Source organism: Leopardus geoffroyi, chromosome E1 (genome assembly GCF_018350155.1).
Source record: "Leopardus geoffroyi isolate Oge1 chromosome E1, O.geoffroyi_Oge1_pat1.0, whole genome shotgun sequence".
In the NCBI taxonomy this organism is placed as follows: domain Eukaryota; kingdom Metazoa; phylum Chordata; class Mammalia; order Carnivora; family Felidae; genus Leopardus; species Leopardus geoffroyi.
This window is the reverse complement of record NC_059330.1, coordinates 14,791,974-14,812,690: the sequence shown is the minus strand read 5'-3', so window position 1 is coordinate 14,812,690 and position 20,717 is coordinate 14,791,974. Positions and strand designations below refer to the sequence as shown.

The 20,717-nt window shown below is 44.7% G+C and overlaps 1 protein-coding gene across 1 annotated transcript in view; it reads left to right on the top strand.

The window, feature by feature from the left end:
- Nucleotides 1-7,706, top strand: part of RPA1 (replication protein A1) — a 75,989-nt gene extending 68,283 nt beyond the window's left edge. The window contains exons 15-17 of the mRNA XM_045490445.1: nucleotides 1,669-1,776; nucleotides 5,092-5,178; nucleotides 6,691-7,706. Coding sequence (XP_045346401.1) covers nucleotides 1,669-1,776; nucleotides 5,092-5,178; nucleotides 6,691-6,798 — 303 coding nt within the window. The 3' untranslated portion in view covers nucleotides 6,799-7,706. The remainder of the gene's footprint in view (nucleotides 1-1,668; nucleotides 1,777-5,091; nucleotides 5,179-6,690) is intronic.
- Nucleotides 7,707-20,717: the final 13,011 nt, after the last annotated feature.

The window sequence follows — 20,717 nt, the reverse complement described above, 5'->3', positions numbered from 1 at the left end:
AATGATAATAAAGGTATAAGAAAAATAGACATTCTCCTATTTTTCTAGAAGGTGATTTGGCAGTAACGTATCAGGAGCCTTAAAAATATTTATGTTTTCTGGCACATTAAACACTTGGAGAGAATTTCTTCCAAGAAATCATCAGAGATGTTACAGTTGTGTAAAGTTATCTGTTACTCTGTTATGTTGAAAAGTTCAATACAACTTAACTTCCTTAATATTTTAGTGGTTAATTCCGTTATTTTATCTGTGGAGTGGAATACCACGCAGGCATCAGAATTTGCCATTTATTTGACAGTTTTCCACAGTTAAAGTATTTGAAGATGACATGAATAAATGTTCAGGTTATTAATTGAAAATGGCAAATTTTAAATCATATGTTCGATATAGTCTTGAGGTAGGTACACACACAGAAAACAGACTTGAACGGGCAAATACCATACTGTTGATAGAGGTTATTTCTGGTTGATTTCTAGTTTCTTCTGCATTTTCCTTTTTTTTTTTTTCCCCCTGCAGTGAAAACTCTTGTGATAGAAAAAAATGTTTTTAATCTTTTCAGATAAAAAAAAAAAAAAAGATTTTACTTGTCCTTTCTATATTCTAATTGCCCCTCAAAATGTTAGGTCAGCAGGAAAGTTCTACATTTAAGCTTTATATTCCTGTAAACCATAAACTCCATCGAACCAGAATGGAGAAGGTTGTCTAGATGGCTGATCAGCCTTTCTGTGAGGCTTGTAGATAGTGGAACCCCAGGGCACTGGTTTCACAAGGTGCGGACCCAGCGTGTTCCCTTCGTTGTGCCATTCTCAACCCTGTTGAGGGTGCTCTGCCTCTAGGATGCTGGCACGCGGTAAGCAGACTGTAGGTGTGAACTGGGATGAGACACATTCTCTTGTGTATGTGAGTGTTTGTAACTTTTCTTGTCCCCTTACTTTTCCATCATAACTTTTATATTAAAGCTCCATGTATATGCCAAGTGAAAATGTAGACTCATCAAATGACACCTTAAAAAAAAACCCCAAAAAAACTGTGCTTTCTTATTTCTACTAAGACTTTTACTTCAGCAAATGGATTCTTTGTGACCCACTTTCTTCCTTGACTCTCCCCTATTTAATTTTACATCATGGTCCAGTTGGAGACAGTTGATCCAAGCTCATTTCTTTTGCTAGGTAAGTTTGGCCACTGGAGGAAGGCCCCTGACTTAGGCTTTTAAGTAGTCTGGGGTGCTCAGCAGTGACTGAGAATTGCCTTACAGAACTAGTGACAAGGATGTACAGCTTGAAATGCAGAGAACCTGCCCTCACTCATTGGAGGCTCATTCAGAACCTTTAGTCCAGAGGCCATTGCGGCTGGAGGGGAAGGAACTAAGTCCAGGGTGCCTGGATTCCATGTCTGAAGGAGAGTTTAGTTGGGTTGTTATCTCCACTGAGATCTGAAATCACATACCCACAGCATATCGTGTTCCTGCTGTGATCCAGACTTATATTTTAAGTTCTTTCTTTGATATTTTTCACACTCTTTGGAAAGAATATAGCATATGTGGTAGTAATGGGGTTTTTTCCCCCTGGGAATTATTTTAATGAATGGAAAAAGTTAATCTTCTAGTCTCCTGAGTGTGTCTTCCTTTTATTATTTCTTTGCTAAATTAATATGTAATGTGTTTTTTAGGCAAATATTGCTGATTTTCAAGAGAATCAGTGGGTCACCTGTTTCCAGGAGTCTGCGGAGGCCATCATTGGACAAACCACTGCTTATATTGGGGAGTTAAAAGAGAAGGTTGGCCCCCTCTTTTATTATTAGTGTAACAGTTGCCAATAACACCCTTTTGCTCTTTAAGTTTTTTAAATTTCTCTTGGGTGTTGTATATAGTTTCTCAGTCTGATGATTATTTGAGACTCATCTAATTCTGTCAAATTTGTCCACTTTGGGTGTACCAACAATGAGGTAATCAGGCAATGTATATAAAAGTGTTTTAAGGGTGTCTGGCTGGCTCAGCAGAGTATGCAGCTCTTGATCTCAGGATTGTGAGTTCAAGCCCCATGTTGGGTGTGGAGCCTACTTAAAAAAAAAAAAAAAAATTAAAAAATAAGTGCTTTAAAAGCAGCATTTTACAAGCGTAAACCACTTATTTCTCCTGTTACTGTTAGCACACAAAAGTTGGTGTGCCCTCAGTCACTTGACATCTTCTGAAGAAACCTGAAGTACAGATGTGCCCTTTTAACATACACCATCCTGAAAAGTTGAGTCAAATCCTGGTTTAAATTCAGATAGAAGGTACTTGCTACTTTAGGTCTTCAGATGGAATTTTATGAAGTAACTTACTTTCATAAGGTAACTTTATGTTTCATTTTGATAAATGCTTATTTTCACATATTTGGTTTATTTAATGTAGGGAATAGATTACTAATTATGCTAAATGTAGGAAAGATACTTAGATAAAATGTGTAAAGATGACCAATGAAAGCTGTGTTTTCTGGGCCACACAAATTAGCATCTATCTGTGTATTTTTCTCCGACTTCTTCCAGATTGGTTAGAATACTTGTAAAAACCACTAAGAATAAAGATTTGTCATTTGTTTTGGCACATTTTTCTCTTATTCTTTCCTATCTTCAGTTCTGTCCATTCGGCTCCCCCCCTACACACCTCTTTTTTAAATTGTTTGTGAGATCTCTGAAAATAATGCCAACAAGCCCTTTTATAGAAATAACTGGAATTGACTTTAAAATATGATGGTGTCTTTTATCTGTTTTGCCTGGTTCTTTATTTTCATATCAGATTTTAAGGCTTGAGGCAGCTTTTCAGGGTTTTTTATGAGCTTATTACATTTGACTGTTTTTACTGCTGGTGAATGAGGACATATAGAAACTCTTCCCTCAGGAACCATGATATTCTTGGAGTATGCACTCCAGCCTTTCCCTAATCTTAGAAGAATAATGACAGCTGATATAATTTTCTTAAGATTTAACACATTGTTTTATTTATATATCTGAAGGCCCAGAGGACTGCAAATTTATTTTATGCATGTTTATATGCATTAAATGCTTTCTGTGATCCCTCTCTGTTTACCAGACTTTTTTTTTTTTTTTTTTTTCTTTAAGTAAGTGTAATTAGTGGGCACCTGGCTGGTCCAGTCTGGTGGAGCCTGTGACTCATATCTTTGGGGTTGTGAGTTCAAGCCCCACATTGTGTGTAGAGATTACTTAAAAAAAAAAAAAGGCGGGGGGGGGTGGTGGGGCAGTGGTGCCTGGGCGGCTCAATTGGTTAAGAGTCCGACTTCAGCTCAGGTCATGATCTCATGGTTCATGAGTTCAAGCCCCACGTTGAGCTCTGTACTGACAGCTCAGAGCATGGAGCCTGCTTCAGATTCTGTGTCCTTCCCTCCCCCCCGCCCCCAACTCATACTCTCACTCAAAAATAAACATTAAAAAATTTTTTTAAAAAACAAAAAAGGGAGGGGCACCTGGGTGGCTCAGCTGGTTATGTGTCTGACCCTTGATTTCAGGTCAGGTCATGACTCATGAGATCGAGCCTGGCATCAGACTCCATGCTGTTAGCATGGAGCCTGCCTGGGATTCTCTCTCTCCCTTTCTCCGCCCACCTCCCTCCCTCCGTCTCTCTCTCTCTCTCTCTCTCTCTCTCTCAAAATAAATAAATAAAAATTTTTTAAAAGGTACAAAAGTTTAAATAGTATTTGAGGGGTAAGATAAAGAAGGAGAGAACTGTTTTTCATACTTTCCCTAGTCTTTACCCACCCCACCTCCCTGGCTTCATTTGCTCACAAATCACTGTAAATGTAGAGGTTTAAACCATGTATAACAACTTGAGCTTTTTTCTTACTGTCCACCCCCCATTCTTAATTTATGATGAACATGCTGAGCCTCAGATGTATTTTATCACAAACTTTTTTTTTTTTTTAAGTTTATTTATTTATTTTGAGGGATGGGGGGCAGAGGGAGAGAAAGAATCCCAAGCAGGCTCCACACTCAGAACAGAACCTGAGGTAGGGCTCGAACCCACCAACCCTGAGATTATGACCTGAGCTGAAATCAAGAGTCAGACGTCTGCTCAATGAACTGAGCCACCCAGGTGCCCCTATTCCATCACAAACTTTTAAAGTTTAGAAGTGTGATTTTTGGGGGGCGCCTAGGTGGTTCAGTTGGTTAAGTGTCTGACTTCTGCTCGGGTCATGATCTCTCAGTTTGTGGGTTCGAGCCCCGCGTCAGGCTCTGTGCTGACAGCTCAGAGCCTGGAGTCTGCTTCTGATTCTGTGTCTCCCTCTCTCTGCCCCTCCCCAGCTCACATTCTGTCTCTCTGTCTCTCTCTCTCTCAAAAATAAATAAACATTTAAAAAAATTCTTAAGCGTTTTTTGGGTTTTGTTTTGTTATATTATGTTGAAATATGCATAACCTAAAATTTACCATTTTTAAGTATAAGTTCAGTGCATGCATTAAATAGTAACTCCATTTCCCCTTCCCCCAGCCCCTGGCAACCATTCTTCCTTTTTTTTTTTTTTTTTTAATGTTTGTTTATTTTTGAGGATCTGACAGAGGATCTGAAGTGGGCTCTGTGCTGACAGCAGAGAGCCTGATGTGGGGCTCAAACTCATGAGCCGTGAGATCATGACCGGAGCTGAAGTCAGACACTTAACAGACTGAGCCACCCAGGCGTCCCCCCACTCCCTACCGGCAGCCATTCTACTTTCTGTCTCTATTAATTTGACTACTGTAGGTAGAGTATTTTAATTATTTTAATAAAATTCTACCCAAACAGTTTTATGTAATGAAATATCGCCTTTAGATTAGTCATTCCTATTCAAACCACTGGGGGTAATTTTTTTTTTTTTTTTTTTTTTTTTGAGAGAGATTTTTCTCAAAAGTCTTTTCAAAACTCTTTTTTAAAAACAAAATCCTAAAGATTTTATTTTTAAGTAATCTCTACACCTAATGTGGGGCTTGAACCTACAACCCCGAGATCAGGAGTCACACACTCTTCCGACTGAGCCAGCCAGGCGCCCCTTCAAAAATCTTAATAGATATTTTCAAATGGTCTGGTAGCTTCCATGCCTAAAGTTTTACATTTGTTTTTGCAGAATGAGCAAGCATTTGAGGAAATTTTCCAGAATGCCAACTTCCGAACTTTCATATTCAAGATCAGGGTGAAACTAGAGACCTACAATGTAAGTGAGGTCACCTGGGATGCAGGAGGGCTAGCAGTGGGATGCTACTGTTTGTCACCCACAACAACAGTGCAGTGACAGCTGTCACATCATTGCTTGCTGTGTGCCAGACTTAGTACTAAGTGCCCTGCGTTTATCACTCCTCGAGTCTGCCCAGCACTGAGGTACTGTTATTATCTCCATTTTCAGAGGAATAACCTAACTTAGAGAGGTTGAGTGTTTTGTCCAGTGTCTAGCATCTGGGGAGAAAATGCTTATGGTCTTTTCAGTTAAAACCTGGGGTTTTTTGTTTGTGTATTGACAAAGAATGGTAAGGTGTTTAGTGGATTCACATCTTCCATGAGGTTTAAGCTCCAAAGTTAGTGTATGAAACAAAGAACACACATAGTTAAAATTACCTTGAAAATTCCTTTAAGTTGCCTGTAACATCATGTAATTGTATAGTCATAATATAACAGCATTTATTGGACACTTATTATCTGCCAGTTACTGTTCTACACCTTTTACTGTATATATCATCTCACTTGGTCCTGCCAGTAACCTGGATGTATAGGAACTAATGTTATCCCTGTTTTACCACTGAGAAACTGTAGGCTTACAGAGAACAAGTCATTTGCCCAAGTCCTGTGCCAGCACGTGGCAGAACTAAGATTCCAGCCCCCAGCTTCAGAGCTTTGTTCTTAACCGTGCTTATAAATCGGACTAGTGATTACTGAGCACACACACTAGAGCGTGTGAGCCCCTGCACTACACTGTGTATCCTTTCTGGGTATCACATCATGCTTCCTCTAAAGACACCGCACAGTCCTGATGAACGAGTGAGGAGGGAGGCTTCTGAAAACATCTCTGCTTATTTTGGGGTTTCCCATTCTTTTTCACTATTAGACCTTAACCCTGATGGATGTATTCTGCTAACAGATGTGTTCGTTTCTATGGGCATTAAATGAGTAGGAAGGCAAATGTCTGATAGAGTGTCTGAGGTGAGATCCAGGGGCCATTTGAAGGGTCATTCAGCCTCTCATGGTATGGACGGGAAGGTGAGGCACAGAGAGGTGGTCTGTTGCAGAGCCGAGATGGGACCCAGGCCAGGTGTCCCTCCTCTGCCTCAGGTGCCTTTGTTTTCACACCGCTTGCAGAACTAACTGTGTAGCTTTAAGCGCATCACTCATCGTCTTGGGGCTCCTGTTTCCACCTTGGCAAAGAAAATAAATCGGCCTTGATAAGCCCGCTTAGGTCCATCCCATTTGGATTCTAGGTTTCTGAGTGCTCGGGAGCATGAGGGAAGGATGAGGGAAGGAGAGGGGCTTCTCCCCACTCTCCCAGCCCCAGAATTCTGGACTTGGCTCTTACTTGTGACTTTTTCTGTATTGGAATTACTGAACACTAAATCCAGCATGCCTTTGTGTTTTCTCCTGCCGGGATCATTGAAACCTCTAAAGCAAAGGGGGTTATCACCACTGCTCCATGCCACGGGCTTTCCTTCGTTTACGAACTGCTTTTCTCTTCTCAAAGGATGAGTCTCGAATTAAGGCCACTGTGATGGACGTGAAGCCCGTGGACTACAGAGAATATGGCAGAAGGCTGATCATGAACATCAAGAGAAACGCACTGATGATGTGAGCAGAGCAGTGCTGATTGGGCAGAAGTTTGAAAAAGCCAAGTTGAAATGAAACAGACTCCTGCCCGCAGCCCCCCCCCCCCAACCCCCCTTGTGACAATTCCACATTAGCTCCCCAGTGCATAGAGCCTCTCTGCGGCGGACTAGGCGCTTCCTCTCTCAGGCACATCTTGGAACCCATTGGTAGGCAAAGGACAGTGTGCTCAGGTGGCTGAGGTGTAAACTGTGTCCGACCTAGCAGGTCAGCTGGCGGGAGGTGTAGTGCCAGTCCCTCTGTCTTCAGGCTTTTGTCAGTGATATTAAGATTTCATTATCTTCAAGCAGGAATTATGTCAGAAGTAATTGACCCTAAATCTGCAGACAGTGAAATAAATTATGTAGCTCGGGTTTCCGCCTCTCCAGTGGTGACACCTTCACAACTTGGGTTCCTTCTCCGGAGGGAGAGCCGAAAAGGGGCTGTGCGGAACCTGTATTTTAGTGTGTCTTTCTAGAATTCAAAGGCTTTCCTTTCTAGAGGTGCCACAGAGTTGTTAATGCTTGGAATGGCAATAGGGTAGAATTATTAATCAAAGACATGTCTTTTATATCTGAAGAATATCCTTCCTTCAGGGTTTAATAGACTGAGTCAGATGGGTCTGATATTAATCAAAATTGTCTCTTCTGAGGAAGGCTGATAAGCATTGACTTGCTGTCCCCCAGGGACATCCAGGCAACTACAAAGCATTGCTTTAGTTTTTACTTCAATTAATGTTGCAGTTTGGTTGGGAACGTATACTTTTTCTACCTGTACATATTTTTTGCATTTGTAGGTTTCATTTCTTGATTAAAGCTATGTTAAATAGAAGGGATTTTGAAGGAAGAAGCTCTTTGTTTCCCCTGCTTTGTTTTAATAAACAGAAGCTTCTCTGTGTGTGAATCCTACTTTCTTTGAATGCAAAGGGTTCTTGTAACTGGAAAGCAATTAATTAGCCTTCATAATAAATGTTCACTTGGGGGAGATGTTAACTCATTACAGACTCACAGATTAGTCCAAAGCGTAGAGATCATTCTTCCTAATGTTTGCAACCCTAAGATGCATCTTTAAAAGAGTGAAAAAACTAGAAACAAAAAGCCATTGTACCCAGGAATGCCGATGATCTGGCACTTTGGGATTTTATTGATGTTTACACAGCAGTCTAACACCAACCAGGCTTTGAAATGTGTACAGACAGTGAGCCAGTAAGAAAACGGTAATTATGCGACTGAGCTTTTCAGTCAGCGAGAGCATGCTTGCTCTGTGTGTTCCTAATCATATTAATTATCTATCCGGTTGCCGCGACCCGCCACTTGGCATTTGCTGCACATCCCTCCCCGAGCACCCAGGCAGTGTTGCAGGCAGCCTGCAGCGGGAAGACCTGGTTTTTGATTCGTGCCGGTGAGGCGTATGGCGGCCCTCTGTGGAGGTGGAGAACGAGGCTGTCCTGTCGGTCTCATCTTTACCTGTCCTCTTTTGGGAAGAAGCGGCCAGCTGTAGGCGAGATGACTCCTGTTCCTCAGCACAGACAGAGAGGGCCTTTCTCAGGCCCACTGACTGGACACATTCTGGTCTCAGAGGACGGTCGTCGGGCTGTACTTCCCTTTTTGGCTGGGGCCTCAACCATTTTTATGGAAGCTCTTTTCTGTCTGACCTTGCTTATAAAGCACGGACTAGAAAATTACAGTCTTCAGCACGATTCTGGATTGACAAATTGTGGGTTGGAGGTGGTCATCTAGCATTCAGCCCAGTAACCAGTCTCCCATCTACCAGTGCCGGGCGCCCTGCCCTCTGCTCACGGGCCCTGGCCCGTGAAGAGCGCTGACCTACCACCTTGCCCTGACTCAACACCATTGTATCAGTTGCCGCTCGCTCCGTCTCCGTGACCACGTGATCAAACCAGCAAATCCATGGAGGTGTTCTCAGGAAGGGCAGCCTCCTGGAGGGAGGATGCTTAGCAGATTCCCCTTCTAAAAATCAGATCACCAGTAGAGGAGCATCAGAAATTGGCTCCACAGTTACTCTCTTAAGAGAAGTGGGTCCCTGAGGATTGCCTAAATAGATTCTGGCCCGCACTTCTTGGAATTCTCTTGGATATGGTTTACCTCGAAAGGCTGTTCATGTTCTATTTCTCTTCGCTCCGAAATCAATGTTTATTTTGCGTACACCATGACATCAGCGTTAAGCAATTAGGGAAAATCTAATCATTTGCCTTCATTTTAAATGGTTCTTGGATTCCCTCCAGTATCACTGTGAGAGACAAAAAAAATAAATAAAAGGATAATAATCTGATTTCTGTCCATATTTTCAGTGTTTTATGCTTTCCATTAAAGCCTTGCTAATCTCTAGTGTGCTATTCTTTTTTGAACTGCAGGGTCAAAATTTCCCCTTCCCCTGCTTTTTTTTTTTTTTTTTTTTTCCTGAGTGGCCTGTCTTGGAAAAGTATAAATAATATTGATCGTGGTATTTAATACACTAATGAAACCCGTGGTTATTGACTACATAATTAATATACTGTCTAAAAGTGAAGTTTGGCAGCCCAGTGTATAAAGGTTTATATTGACTTGTGTTTCTTTGGCAATATGCCTTCTAAGGTTTTATTTATAGAAAATGAAACAGGTTGTTGAGTCTCCTTTCCTTTTCACTTGTTAGAAGGCCACTGCTCCCCTAGTCAATTGATTGTTTCCTTATCTCAGAGAGGATTTCTCTCCCCTACCCCACCCCCCACCACCTTTTTATGTGGTTTGTTAGCTCTTAGTCTTATAATCCACTCTTTATTGGTGGAGTTCTGGTTTTTATTAAACACTTTTGGAAATAATCAGCTTTTCTCAAAAAGGTTAGAGTATAGATGTTTTATTTTCATTGAGAAAACCTCAACTAAGTATATTTGTTATTAAGCTGAGAAGTGTTGTTAATGTCTGTTGAAAAGGAAAGGAATGGGGACTCTTTGGACCATTATCTCTTATGTAAGTAATCTGTGTTTGTTAGAGAAAAATAACCTATAGATAAGAAAAAACAAGATTACCCATAATCCCACAAATCAGCAGTAGCCACTTGTAGAACTGATTTTTCTATGCATATGTGCATAGAAATGTGGTTTTAATTGAAGTAGGATTACACTATGCATACTATTCTGTAACGCTTTTCCCCTAGCATGATAGGATGGACATCTTTGCTATTTCAATAAAAATAGATCTGCATAATTTTAACTGGTATTTGGCTATGTGGAAGTATAAATTTATTGAGCCAATTCACTTGCTGGATGCTTATACTTTCCAATTATTTTTAAACTTTATTTTTGTTAAGATATGATTGGCATAGGAGCGCCTGGGTGGCTCAGTCGGTTAAGCGGCCAACTTCGGCTCAGATCATGATCTCACGGTTCATGGATTTGAGCCCCGCATCCCCGTGTCGGGCTCTGTGCTGACAGCCCGGAGCCTGGAGCCCGCTTTGGATTCTGTGTCTCCCTCTCTCTCTGCCCCTCCCCTGCGTGTGCTCTGCCTCTCTCTAAAATAAATATTTAAAAAAAATTTTTTTAAAGATATGACTGGCATATAACATGTGTTCATCTTAGAGTTACATATACTTCCTAATTGCTATCATAAGCTTAGCTTTTGATGGGCAGGAACATTTATCCTTTGTGGCACTATGAAAATGTATGCCTTCTTGTTGTGTTAGCTTTCCTGATGGCTTTCTCCGTGTCTTATTCCAATGATAACTCCTCTAACCCTGTGTACCATCAAAGACTGGCAGGTAATTTGAGCAAGCCCTAGAATCCTCTGGAGCAAAAGCAGGTAGATGAATGTAGGGACGGGAGGGGAAAGGAAGGCTCCGAAGCCATATGTGGCTCTACCCTCCCTCCACGGGTGGCGGCTGTGAAGAGGCCCCAGATCCTCCAGTGTTCTGCCAGTGTGGCAGAAATGGCTGCTTGAGAACACATCTGACTTGTTTCGTAAATCAGTATATATCAATGATTCTTCACCCACAGCTATTAGTTAATGATTTTTAAATCCTTTAATTATATTTGTGATGACGGCTTTGTTGTTAAGGAAAGTATGTAGCACTTGTCTTCATTGATTGCCTTATAAGTGATTTGAAATCAAGACACCTTGTCCCCAGGAACCCTGGTCTGTCTGGAGCAAGGCTTGGGGCTAAGTAGTAATATCACAAGTCAAATTAAAATTCAGTAAGTGGAGGGGTGTCCGGCTGGCTCAGTCGGTAGAGCATGTGACTCTTGATTTCCGGGCGGTGAGTTCAAGCCCCACATCGGGCATAGAGATTACTTCAGGGAATAAAAAATTTTTTTTCAGTAAATGGAGAGATCACTGGAGACTGGAGTCTTCAGGAAGGACTTCACAAAGAATTGGGTGATTTCAGACTCACAGATCGTAGCCTTCTTCTAGATCAGGGGCTGTCCAATCTACGTGGAGGAGCACGTGTCGCACCTGGCAGTGGTGGTTCTGTGTGACGGCAGATGAAGCGTGTAGATGCCATGAAAGGTAGCTGGCCTCGGAGTTGCTTCTGTGAATAATGTTTGACCGTGGCGGTGGAAGGGACTAACGTTTTCTATTGCCGGCTCCCTAACTCTTGCATCTGACCTGTCAGAGTTTGTGATTTGCCAGTGAACTCGTGGGTGTACTTGAGACTTTGAACCAACCAACGGGCCATTTTCACAGCCTTTCAGCTTTGCGAGGCTTTGCACCCCCCTGCTTCTTAGCTGTTGATAAACCTCAAAAGGTATAATCTTCAAGAAAACAGTTTTCTTTTTGTCCAGCCTTGACTGTAGACCACATGAGAAACAATCCCACCTGCCTTGTGAGAAGTATTTATATCCTATTCAAAAGTTATCGTGTAAACTTTTAATAATTGTGAGCCATTCTTATAAAACCATACCTGCTCCCTAGTGTATTACCCAGTTGGTAATTGGAAGTTTGTGCTGTCATTAAAAATGACAGCTTCCTCAGATAACATTCTTGGTGCTTGTAAAATGCAGATAACTCAGCCTATATTTATCTTGTGTGGGGGGCAGCTTCCTTTCCATGGTTAGGTAACCTGGGGCTGGTGCCTGGGAGAGCAGGGGAGCTCCCCGCAGGGAGCGAGCTCGTGAATGCCCTGCCCCGAGACGAGTCAGAACAGCCAGGACTTTTCAAAAATAAGCCCCAATTGGACTCTCCTCTTTCCTCTCACAGTTGACACTGCTGTTCATGTCGAAGTTTATTTATATCTTCAGTCAGCCATGGTGCAGAGGTCATTTCTATTGGCCTAAAATTTTAGAGGCTTATATGTTTGCCTGGGAAAGCTGATCTCCCCAGCACTTAGGCTTGAAATGCAAAGCCTGTCTTCTGCAGGAGGCTTGCCGTCTCCATAGCACCCCTTCTCCCACCACCACCATTTCCTTCTCCACTATTTATTTAAAATTTGAATAGCTTTAGAAGGTGCATCCCTGTAAATGAGCTCTCCTCCTGTAATGGGTCCTCTCCAGGCAGCAGACCTTCCATAAAGGAGCCACTAATTAAGCAGAAAACGGTTTGTCTTGCTTAGCCACGTTGTTCCATGAATCTAGCAGTCAGTTTAGAAGATGGCAACATCCTTCTTTATAGCTATGATTTTTAAGAATACTCTTCTGTCTCTCCGCCAGTGGTTAGGGTCTGTGTGTGCGTGTGTGTCCCTGTTCCTGTCTTGCTCTCCATTTTTGAGAGGAAGATCCGTTTCTGTGGACCCTCATTTTTATGAAAATCCTTATTAAAGTTACTCTTTCAGGATCAAACCCACGCCGAGCCTTCCTGGTTGGAGAGTGGTGCTGTGGGGATGTGCGTCGATTTGCAGTGGAGGCACGCGCAGGCTTTCAGGGAAGATGCCTGTCAGTCAGATGGGTCTCGGGTGGTGAGAGGCCTGCACGGCTCTCCCCTCGGTCAGAGGGGGAATTGAAGGTGTTAGCAGGCTTACCCGGCCGCACCGCTCACGGCCTGGTGTGCATGCCGCACATGCCTCCTAATAGAACCTTCGGCTTCTGGAGCCAAGTCTCATTTTGTGTGTGTGATTAAATTGCGGGTGGCTAGGAAAAGCAGAGCCCTCTTAATTAGAGAGCGACATTCTCGCATAGTAGTTGTGCTCCGTTCGTGGCATAATTGTCACAGCAAATTACCAGTTAGGTTAAATATTGAGCTGGTAGTTCTCAGAGCTTCAATTATTTCCTCCACCCCGCCCTCCCCGCCCCCTCCTACCCTCACCATCACCTGCTATCCTGCACTTCTAACTTGATCTTCTGCCAAGTGGTAGCTTTTAAGTGAGGCTTAGAGAAGATACACTTTACAGCGGGAGCAATAAATCTGGCTTTGGGCAAGTTGTAGGATGCCGAGAACATCTGAATGAGGGGTGCAATTTTTGCTTGGTGTGCGGGGGGTATGCTGGGTCATCTTACAGGTCTTCTGACTCCAGCTATAAAACTACTAGGTGAGTCGGTATGTCCAGCATGGGTGTCCCTAATGTGAAAACCCTACATCTGAGATGCCACAAGAAATGCAAAGGAAATGGAAAAGCTGGTCCATTTTAATTTTAATTAAATTTTAAATTTCTAAATTTTAATCCATGACGGGAAACCCCACAAAATGGAAGCACGCTTTTTATAAACAAGCAAAATCACACAGAGCAGACTGAGTACACGGTGTTGGAGAGGAGGAAACGGAATCTGGTAGAGGCAGTCACAAAACTTCTGAGTTGTCATTGTAAAGGTGCCAAGAATGGCCCGGCAGGGAGAAAGCAGAGGGACTCTTCAGGGTGGGGGAATGGCACACGGCACAGGCACGGGAGTAGGAGAACGTGAACCTGGCGTGGGTGATCCCCAGGAAATTAGTTTGGTTCCAGGGGTAGACTTTGGTCGAGAAATAAAAAAGGAGATGGCCGGAACATCAGGAGCGCAGCCTGGACCTCGATTTTCTTGGAGCTTAATGCTTAAGCCCTTTGGAATGCAGGTCTCAGCGAGTGTCCTTTGTCTTTAATTGCCCTTTGAGTTGCTCCGAGAGCCCGTGTTCTGGCAAGCCAGGTACAAGGGAAGATTGCTCTGGTGCAGCCTGTCTGCTTAGCCAACTAAAGAGCTGAAGAAATCCTGCAGGGGCTGTTATTGGAGTGTTGTGCACTCCATTCCTCACAGGCTTCATGCTGGGCTGCTCATTTTCTCTGGACAAAGATAGACTGGCTCCCTCTCTTGTTGATGGAATGAAAATTCTCTCTTGCGTTATGGCTCATGTGATAACTTTGGTGGCGGTGCTGTGGGGATAATGAAGAGTCTCTTAATGGCTCTAGTTAAACCTGGTAATATCGCTCTATCAACCTTCAGCCGGCTGTGGGAATCTAACCCAGATTCGTATTCCTAAACGTCTAAAACCTGCCACTGGCATCTTCAGAGTGCTAATAAGGAGCTGGCCGGCTCTCGGCTGTTTCCTGGAGCATATGTGGAAGGCAGTGCTCATTTCCTGACTCTAGAATGGTGCGTCTTCCAGTTCCAGCTCCCCAGCCCAAGGTCAGTCTCCTCGGATAAACTTGGGAAGTCCAAGTCATTTCGGCTACAGCCTCCCCTTTGGCCGTCTCTTGCTGCTGGCATGCTGGTTTAACGCCCCCAGTGGAAGAGCTACTCCTTTTATTCTGGAAAATGGGGAAATGAATTTGCTTCAGGACCTGCCTAGGTCTAACGAGTCCAGTCTGTAAGCAGGCCTTGCTCCGTGTCTGAGGCGTGTGTGCACATGTATGGTGTGCGTGTGCACGTGCGTGTGGCACGTGAGCGTGGGTGCCCTTGGCTACAAGATGTGCGCAGCAATGGCTGCTGTTCCTTCACGCTGGCCCACTTCAGCCCTGCTCTCAAGAGAGCTGGTGGATGTGGCCCCCTTAAAACCCTTTTCCTAACTGAAAATGTCTCCTAGTCACCCCCAAATGGAGAAGTAGGCAGGTCACTGTCGAGGCAACTTTTTGGTGCACATTAGGAAAGTGGAAGCCACATGCTGAGGCAGAGGCAGGGGAAAAGGGGAGGGACTAGGAGAAAAAAAGGCATAGGTGGGAAAGAGGTTCTTGTTAACCCAAATTAAATAACGGGAATGACAATTACGAACGGCAACGAGGGCAATGATTGGGCAGCCGGAACTACACAAGACCATGACTAATGGCTCTCCTGGGAAACGGGGCTCAACCTCCTCTCCTGGAAGTCCGGGAAGGGGTCTCTCCACCAACCAGGGGCGGAAGGCAGGGCCTGCCACTGCCTGATTTAGCCTGGAAGTTGAAATCGCTGGAGCGGTTTATAGAAACACCGGAGTGAGCTGTGGCGCACAATCAGGACGCAGGATCCAGAGATGATAGCATAAATGTTTCAAATGTGCTCAGGGTAATTAGTTTTGAATTACCATGTGCATATTTTAAACATTTAAATGATCATCCAGGTTTTCGAAAACAGTTTCACGCGAATTCGCGTCGCTCCCCCTCCCCCCACCCCGGGAAGGCAGCCGGGCGGCCGCGCTCGAGATGGAGCCTGGCGGAGCATAGCTCTGCGGCTTGGGCGCCCAGAGAGGGGCGGCGGGGGCGCGCTAAAGCCTTGGATAAAGGGGGATTAGGCTGCAGCCCCGGGTCCTGGCTCAGCCAGCTTGCCCAGGACTTTCCTTCATCCGCGCCAATGTTGTCTGTGCCAGTTTTTCAAAAACGATTTGTTCAGCCTTTAAGTTTTCCATTGTGCATGAAAAGGCAATTCCATTTGGGGTGTGTGTGTGTGTGTGTTTCTTTGGTTTGGGTTTTTTTTTTTTCTTTCTTTCTTTCTTTTATTTTATGAAGCTGGACAGTGGGGAGACTTGAAAGATGACTAAGCCAGGTAAGAACCACGTGTGGTATTTTAAACGGGTGAACGTGTTCCCCAGTCATTCAGGGCAAACTCCCTTCCCGCAACTTCAGTCTCCCTGATGTTTGGCCCGGAATGTAAACAGCAATTTCTAAAATCCCCAAGTCAGCAGAGGGTGGAAAAGGCAAAGGTTCTCATGCCACAGCCCTGGAGCCTCCCTCCTCCTACAAGTCATTGTTAAAGGGGGCGCCCTCCGGCATCTTACAGAGGCTCCTTCGAGGCTCTTCCGGCTCTGGGAGTTTAAAGCGAACTCTTTAACTTTATGAACCTGAATGTAGAGCAATGGCTTGGAAAAGCTGCCCCGCATCCTTTCTTTCCTGTCAAATGTTGTTTCTCCAGCAGGGGGAGCTGGGAGAATAGAAACTCTGAGCCAGTGCCTAGGACCTTTGAGTGGGAGCTATCTCTGCTGAGATCCTGATTGAATGAAAATTGTTCATTATGCAAACTGTCTGGTTCAACACACAGAGGCAGCCCCCAGGCACAAACCCCAAGTAGTTGCTTTTTCTCTCCCCAGATTAAAACATATGAATTGCTTTGATGTAATCTTATAACAAAGCCTAATAGAAATTTTATTTCTTCTGAAGTTGCCTGTCATTTCTTATTGCCCCCCTTCTTCTGTCCTATTAATACCCTTACAGTCAGGAATCTGCAGCTGAGTTTAGATTGTGTTTGAGGATGAGAGCAGTGTGCTTTTCTCGGTATGGCCCAGGTTATTTAAATACAGTTACACCGCTTGCAATATGTTTAATCTCTTGGTCCCCCCACCCACCCCACACACTGCTATTTATCATTTTAATGGAACGCTACAGAATATCACATTATGCAATGTGTTTAAATTGATAAATTGTATTAGAAAAATATTGGATAGGATGTTTTAATGGTAAGTGGGTTTTTGTAGAAATATTTTCTCATTATTAGATCGGCTGCTTGCAGGGTAGAAATTGTAAAGATTTGGGAATAAGCTATATTTATGACCTATTCGGCTAATTAAAATTAAAGCATAATTTTAGCATGAAGTTCCTGCAAGACTTTGCAGAGAGGGTGGAGGAAGAAACTTGCCCAAATCCAGTTACTTTTAAATGTCAGTTGCCATAACAACTTCACATGAGCCATATTTTTACTTGAAAATTCCTTTTAGGATTCGGTTGCTATAATAATTTGCCTCAGCTCTTTTTAGGAGGCATATTTCCCTCTTTTCCTTTTGTGATCATTTCAAGGCTTTCATTACTATAACAAAAATGACCATGCAAACCTCAACTCTTCCTTTTTGCACGCACCAGGGCAGAGTGGCCCCCCCCAAAATAGAAGTGTGGGCTATGGGGAATTCTTCTGCAGGGAAGGCTCTCTCGGGTCACCAGGGGAAGGGGCCGAGTTCTAGGGGTCCATTGCTGCGGGAGCCAGTGCCCTTCTTGGTGGAAATTATTAAGCCAACAGAATTTTTTAAGTGTGGCTGTTCACCTTTTCTGTGTCTTTAGGTTTTGCATAAGGCAAAGACCAGTCTGACCCTCTCAAGGAAGGATGGTTCCGCTCACATATTCTGAAGGCCTATCGGCTGCCATCAACTTGTTCGGTGGAAGTACTGGCATTTGATGACTAAGTGAGGCAATCCCTGAAGTATTTTCTTAGAAGCAAAGTGGTAGCAAAGTCAAGTTCAGTGCCCTTTCTTTCGCTGTTCGGCTGTTAACCTTAATTCATTAGACAGTATGACCTCAGAGAAGCACCTGCATCTAAGATCTCTTCTGGCCACAGACACATCAGAGGGGACTAATTGCTGCCAGCCTTGGAGCTCTGTCTGGAGCCTTCCAGATACGTCTGGAGCAGGCGTTGTCATTGTCGAGGGCAAGCTCACGGTCCCAAGGAAAAGGTCTCATAAGTGGGCAGAACATTTAATTTCCAAAGACTCCTGGTTCCACCTCCTTGAAGGAGCACGGCTGTTGTGTTCACCTCCCTTGGCCCTGGCGGAAACTGTAGTCAGGTCTCTGACCTGACCTGCCACAGCTTTAGCGGGCACGGCCCCTCTTCCTGGGTCTTGCCTCGGACCTTCTGTTCCCTCTCCCATCTCTTCCTACACCCACTCATTGGTGGGATCTCCACCTGTCACATCTTTCCTAGGACTCTGAAGCTTGCAAAGGGACGGTGGAATTCCTGCAAAGAGGGGCGCAGAGAAAGAGGCGCCTTGGTTACAAGCCTGCCTTGCCCCGAGATTCCCTGTTGGGCAGACTCCTGGTGTCCCTACCTTGGCAGTGAGGGCAACATCTGCCCCCGCTCCAGCCTCATAGGGCGGAAGTGATGATCAAATGCGATGGTTTGTGGGAAAGAGAAAGCATAAAACATTCCATAAAGGTACAACAATAATTGGTTAAGTGGCCGACTCTTGATTTCGGTTCAGGTCAGGTCTCTCTCTCTCTGTCTCAAAATAAACATTAAAGAATTTTTAAAAGGCACAACAATAATTATTATTATATTTTCTCCTCTGGGTGATCCAGACTTTGGAGGTAGGGAGCGCCTACTCTAGAAAAATCAGCTGGGCTGGCAACATGACTGCTCTTTTCAAACCTCGGTGATGTGCCTCTGCAAGATAACTTTGGTGAAGGTTTGCACCTGTTTGGGGATGTTCAACATTTTGATTGTTCTGTACACGTCCGCTGAAATGTAGTACTTGACATTTCTCCGGCACTGGTTGTGCCTTTTTTTTTTTTTTTTTTTTTTTTAAACCAAGGGTAACCGAACTGTATGTTCAGGGAAATTGAAATAAAACATTATTGTTTGGTGTAGATGTGAAACTGAAGTTTCTGCTTCATTTTAACCCTCCTCTGAGGTCTTTAGTCCTTTCCCCCCTCTCCAGCCCCCAGGCATAGGACTGTCCCTTCACGTGTGAGGACAAGTGGCATGGCAGGTGCTGGGGACACAACATGTGGTCAGACGGATCTGGGTTCAAATCCCACGTCTTCTACCTACCGGACCTCAGAATTCATTCCCTTGCCTACAAGACAAGGTTGAGAACAATGCGTGCCTTTCAGGCCTGTTGTGACAAGTGGAAATAATATACATAAAGCCCCTAGCATATAGGGGGCTAAATTCAAAGTCTGCAGTGCTAGTTGTTCCCCAGGCTTGCGGAAGCACTGCAATTCCTCTGCTCGGTCTGGCCCCACTGCCGGCGCCCTGTGACCTCTGGGGGGATATTTTCATCCCCTCAGCTGATGAGAATGAGGCAGCTTCTAAGAGCCCTGTGGTGACCTTCATGTCTAGAGTTCCCGAAGGCAAATCTGGGACACTGGGTGTGGATGGCATCACGGGTAGGTCAGCCTTGACTCAACCGAAGGAAAGTGTTTTCTCGGGGCCCCTGGGTGGCTCAGTCGGTTGAGCGTCCGACTTCAGCTCAGGTCACGATCTCACAGTCTGTGGGTTCGAGCCCCGCGTCGGGCTCTGTGCTGACAGCTCAGAGCCTGGAGCCTGTTTCCAGTCCTGTGTCTCCCTCTCTCTCTGCCCCTCCCCCAGTCTCACTTTGTCTCACTCTGTCTCTCAAAAATAAATAAATATTAAAAAAAAAATTTAAAAAAAAGAAACTGTTTTCTCATTATTAGAGCTGACCAATGACATAATAGGTCACTCTAGAATATAATGAACTTCCATCCCTTTTCCACTAAGAGACGGCTGTTAAACATTTGCAGAGCCCCTGTAGGAGAGGAGCCCAGTGCTTGGCCCTTGCAACTCAAGGCTTCGGGCCATGGACCGACAGTGAGCAGGGACATCCTGGCTACAGCGTTTGGCCCAGCACTCCCCTTCTGGTCCCCTGGGATGCCTTGTGGGCACAAAACTCTGCCGTGGTCTGCCATCGTAGAAACTGCCTCACAAGGCTTTCGGGGCCAAGTGGCACTCTGAGACAGGAAATGGTTTTGAGAAGAGAGGCCTGGCTTTGAGGAGAGGCTTGGTATCCCTGTGGCTTTGTTACAGAGCCCAAATTGCAGGCATCTCAAGGGTAGGCAGAGGGTCCAGTGGGAAGTGGCCTAGTCCTCGAGAGATGGCTTTGTCCTGGGAGCAGTTCTCCAGATGGTGTTGGCTGTCATGGTGGGTTGAATGACAGCTCCCCAAAAGATATGTCTAAAGGAAACTGCGAATGTGACCTCATTGGAAAAAGGGTCTTGGGGCTCCTGGGTGGCTCAGTCGGTTAAACATCAGACTCTTGATTTCGGCTCAGGCCATGATCTCGAAGTTTGTGAGTTCGAGCCCCGCATCGGGCTCTGCACTGACAGTGAGGAGCCTCCTTGGGATTCTGTCTCCCTCTCTCTCTTTCTCTGCTCCTCCCCTGCTTGGGCACACACTCTCTGTCTCAAAATAAAACAAAAAATTAAGGAAAAAAAGGTCTTTTCTGACGTAATGTGTTAGGGGTCTCTAGGTGACATCTTCCTGTGTATATGGGTGGACCTGAAATCTAATGACATTTGTCCTTAGAAGAGGAGAGAAGGCCGACAGAGAAGGGGATGTGAAGACAGGGCAGAGATTGTAGCTACAATCTGTATGTGTCTACAAGCCAAGGAGCACCGAGGACAGCTGGCCGCCACCAGAAACAGAGAGAGGCACGGAACGGATCTCCCTCAGAGCCTCAGGAAGGAAACAACCTTACTGACACCTGGATTTCAGACTTCTGGCCTCCAGACCGGACAGAATAAATTGCTGTTGTCTGTAGCCAGCCAGTTTGTGTCGTTTGCCCCACAGCCCTAGGAAACTAATACAGCTGTTGTTCTGCCATCTTGAATTCTCTCACGCCCTTTCGGCTGGGTCAGCGAGTGGCGCAGTGGGGCCCCTCATTTCCATTGTATTCTGGGACCAACTGTGATCCCTCGTTCCTGGGGCTGTTCAGTTAGTCTCCTCAGCTCAGTGCTCCCTCTTCTCTGTCCCCAAATACTTCCTGGTATCCGCTTTCTTCCACACCAGGTACAATGCTGTTGTATTGTTAATGGCTGGGGTTTTATTGCTTAATGATGTCTGAGCCACAGCATGAGGGAACACGGGGCCATTAGCACAAGGCCTGT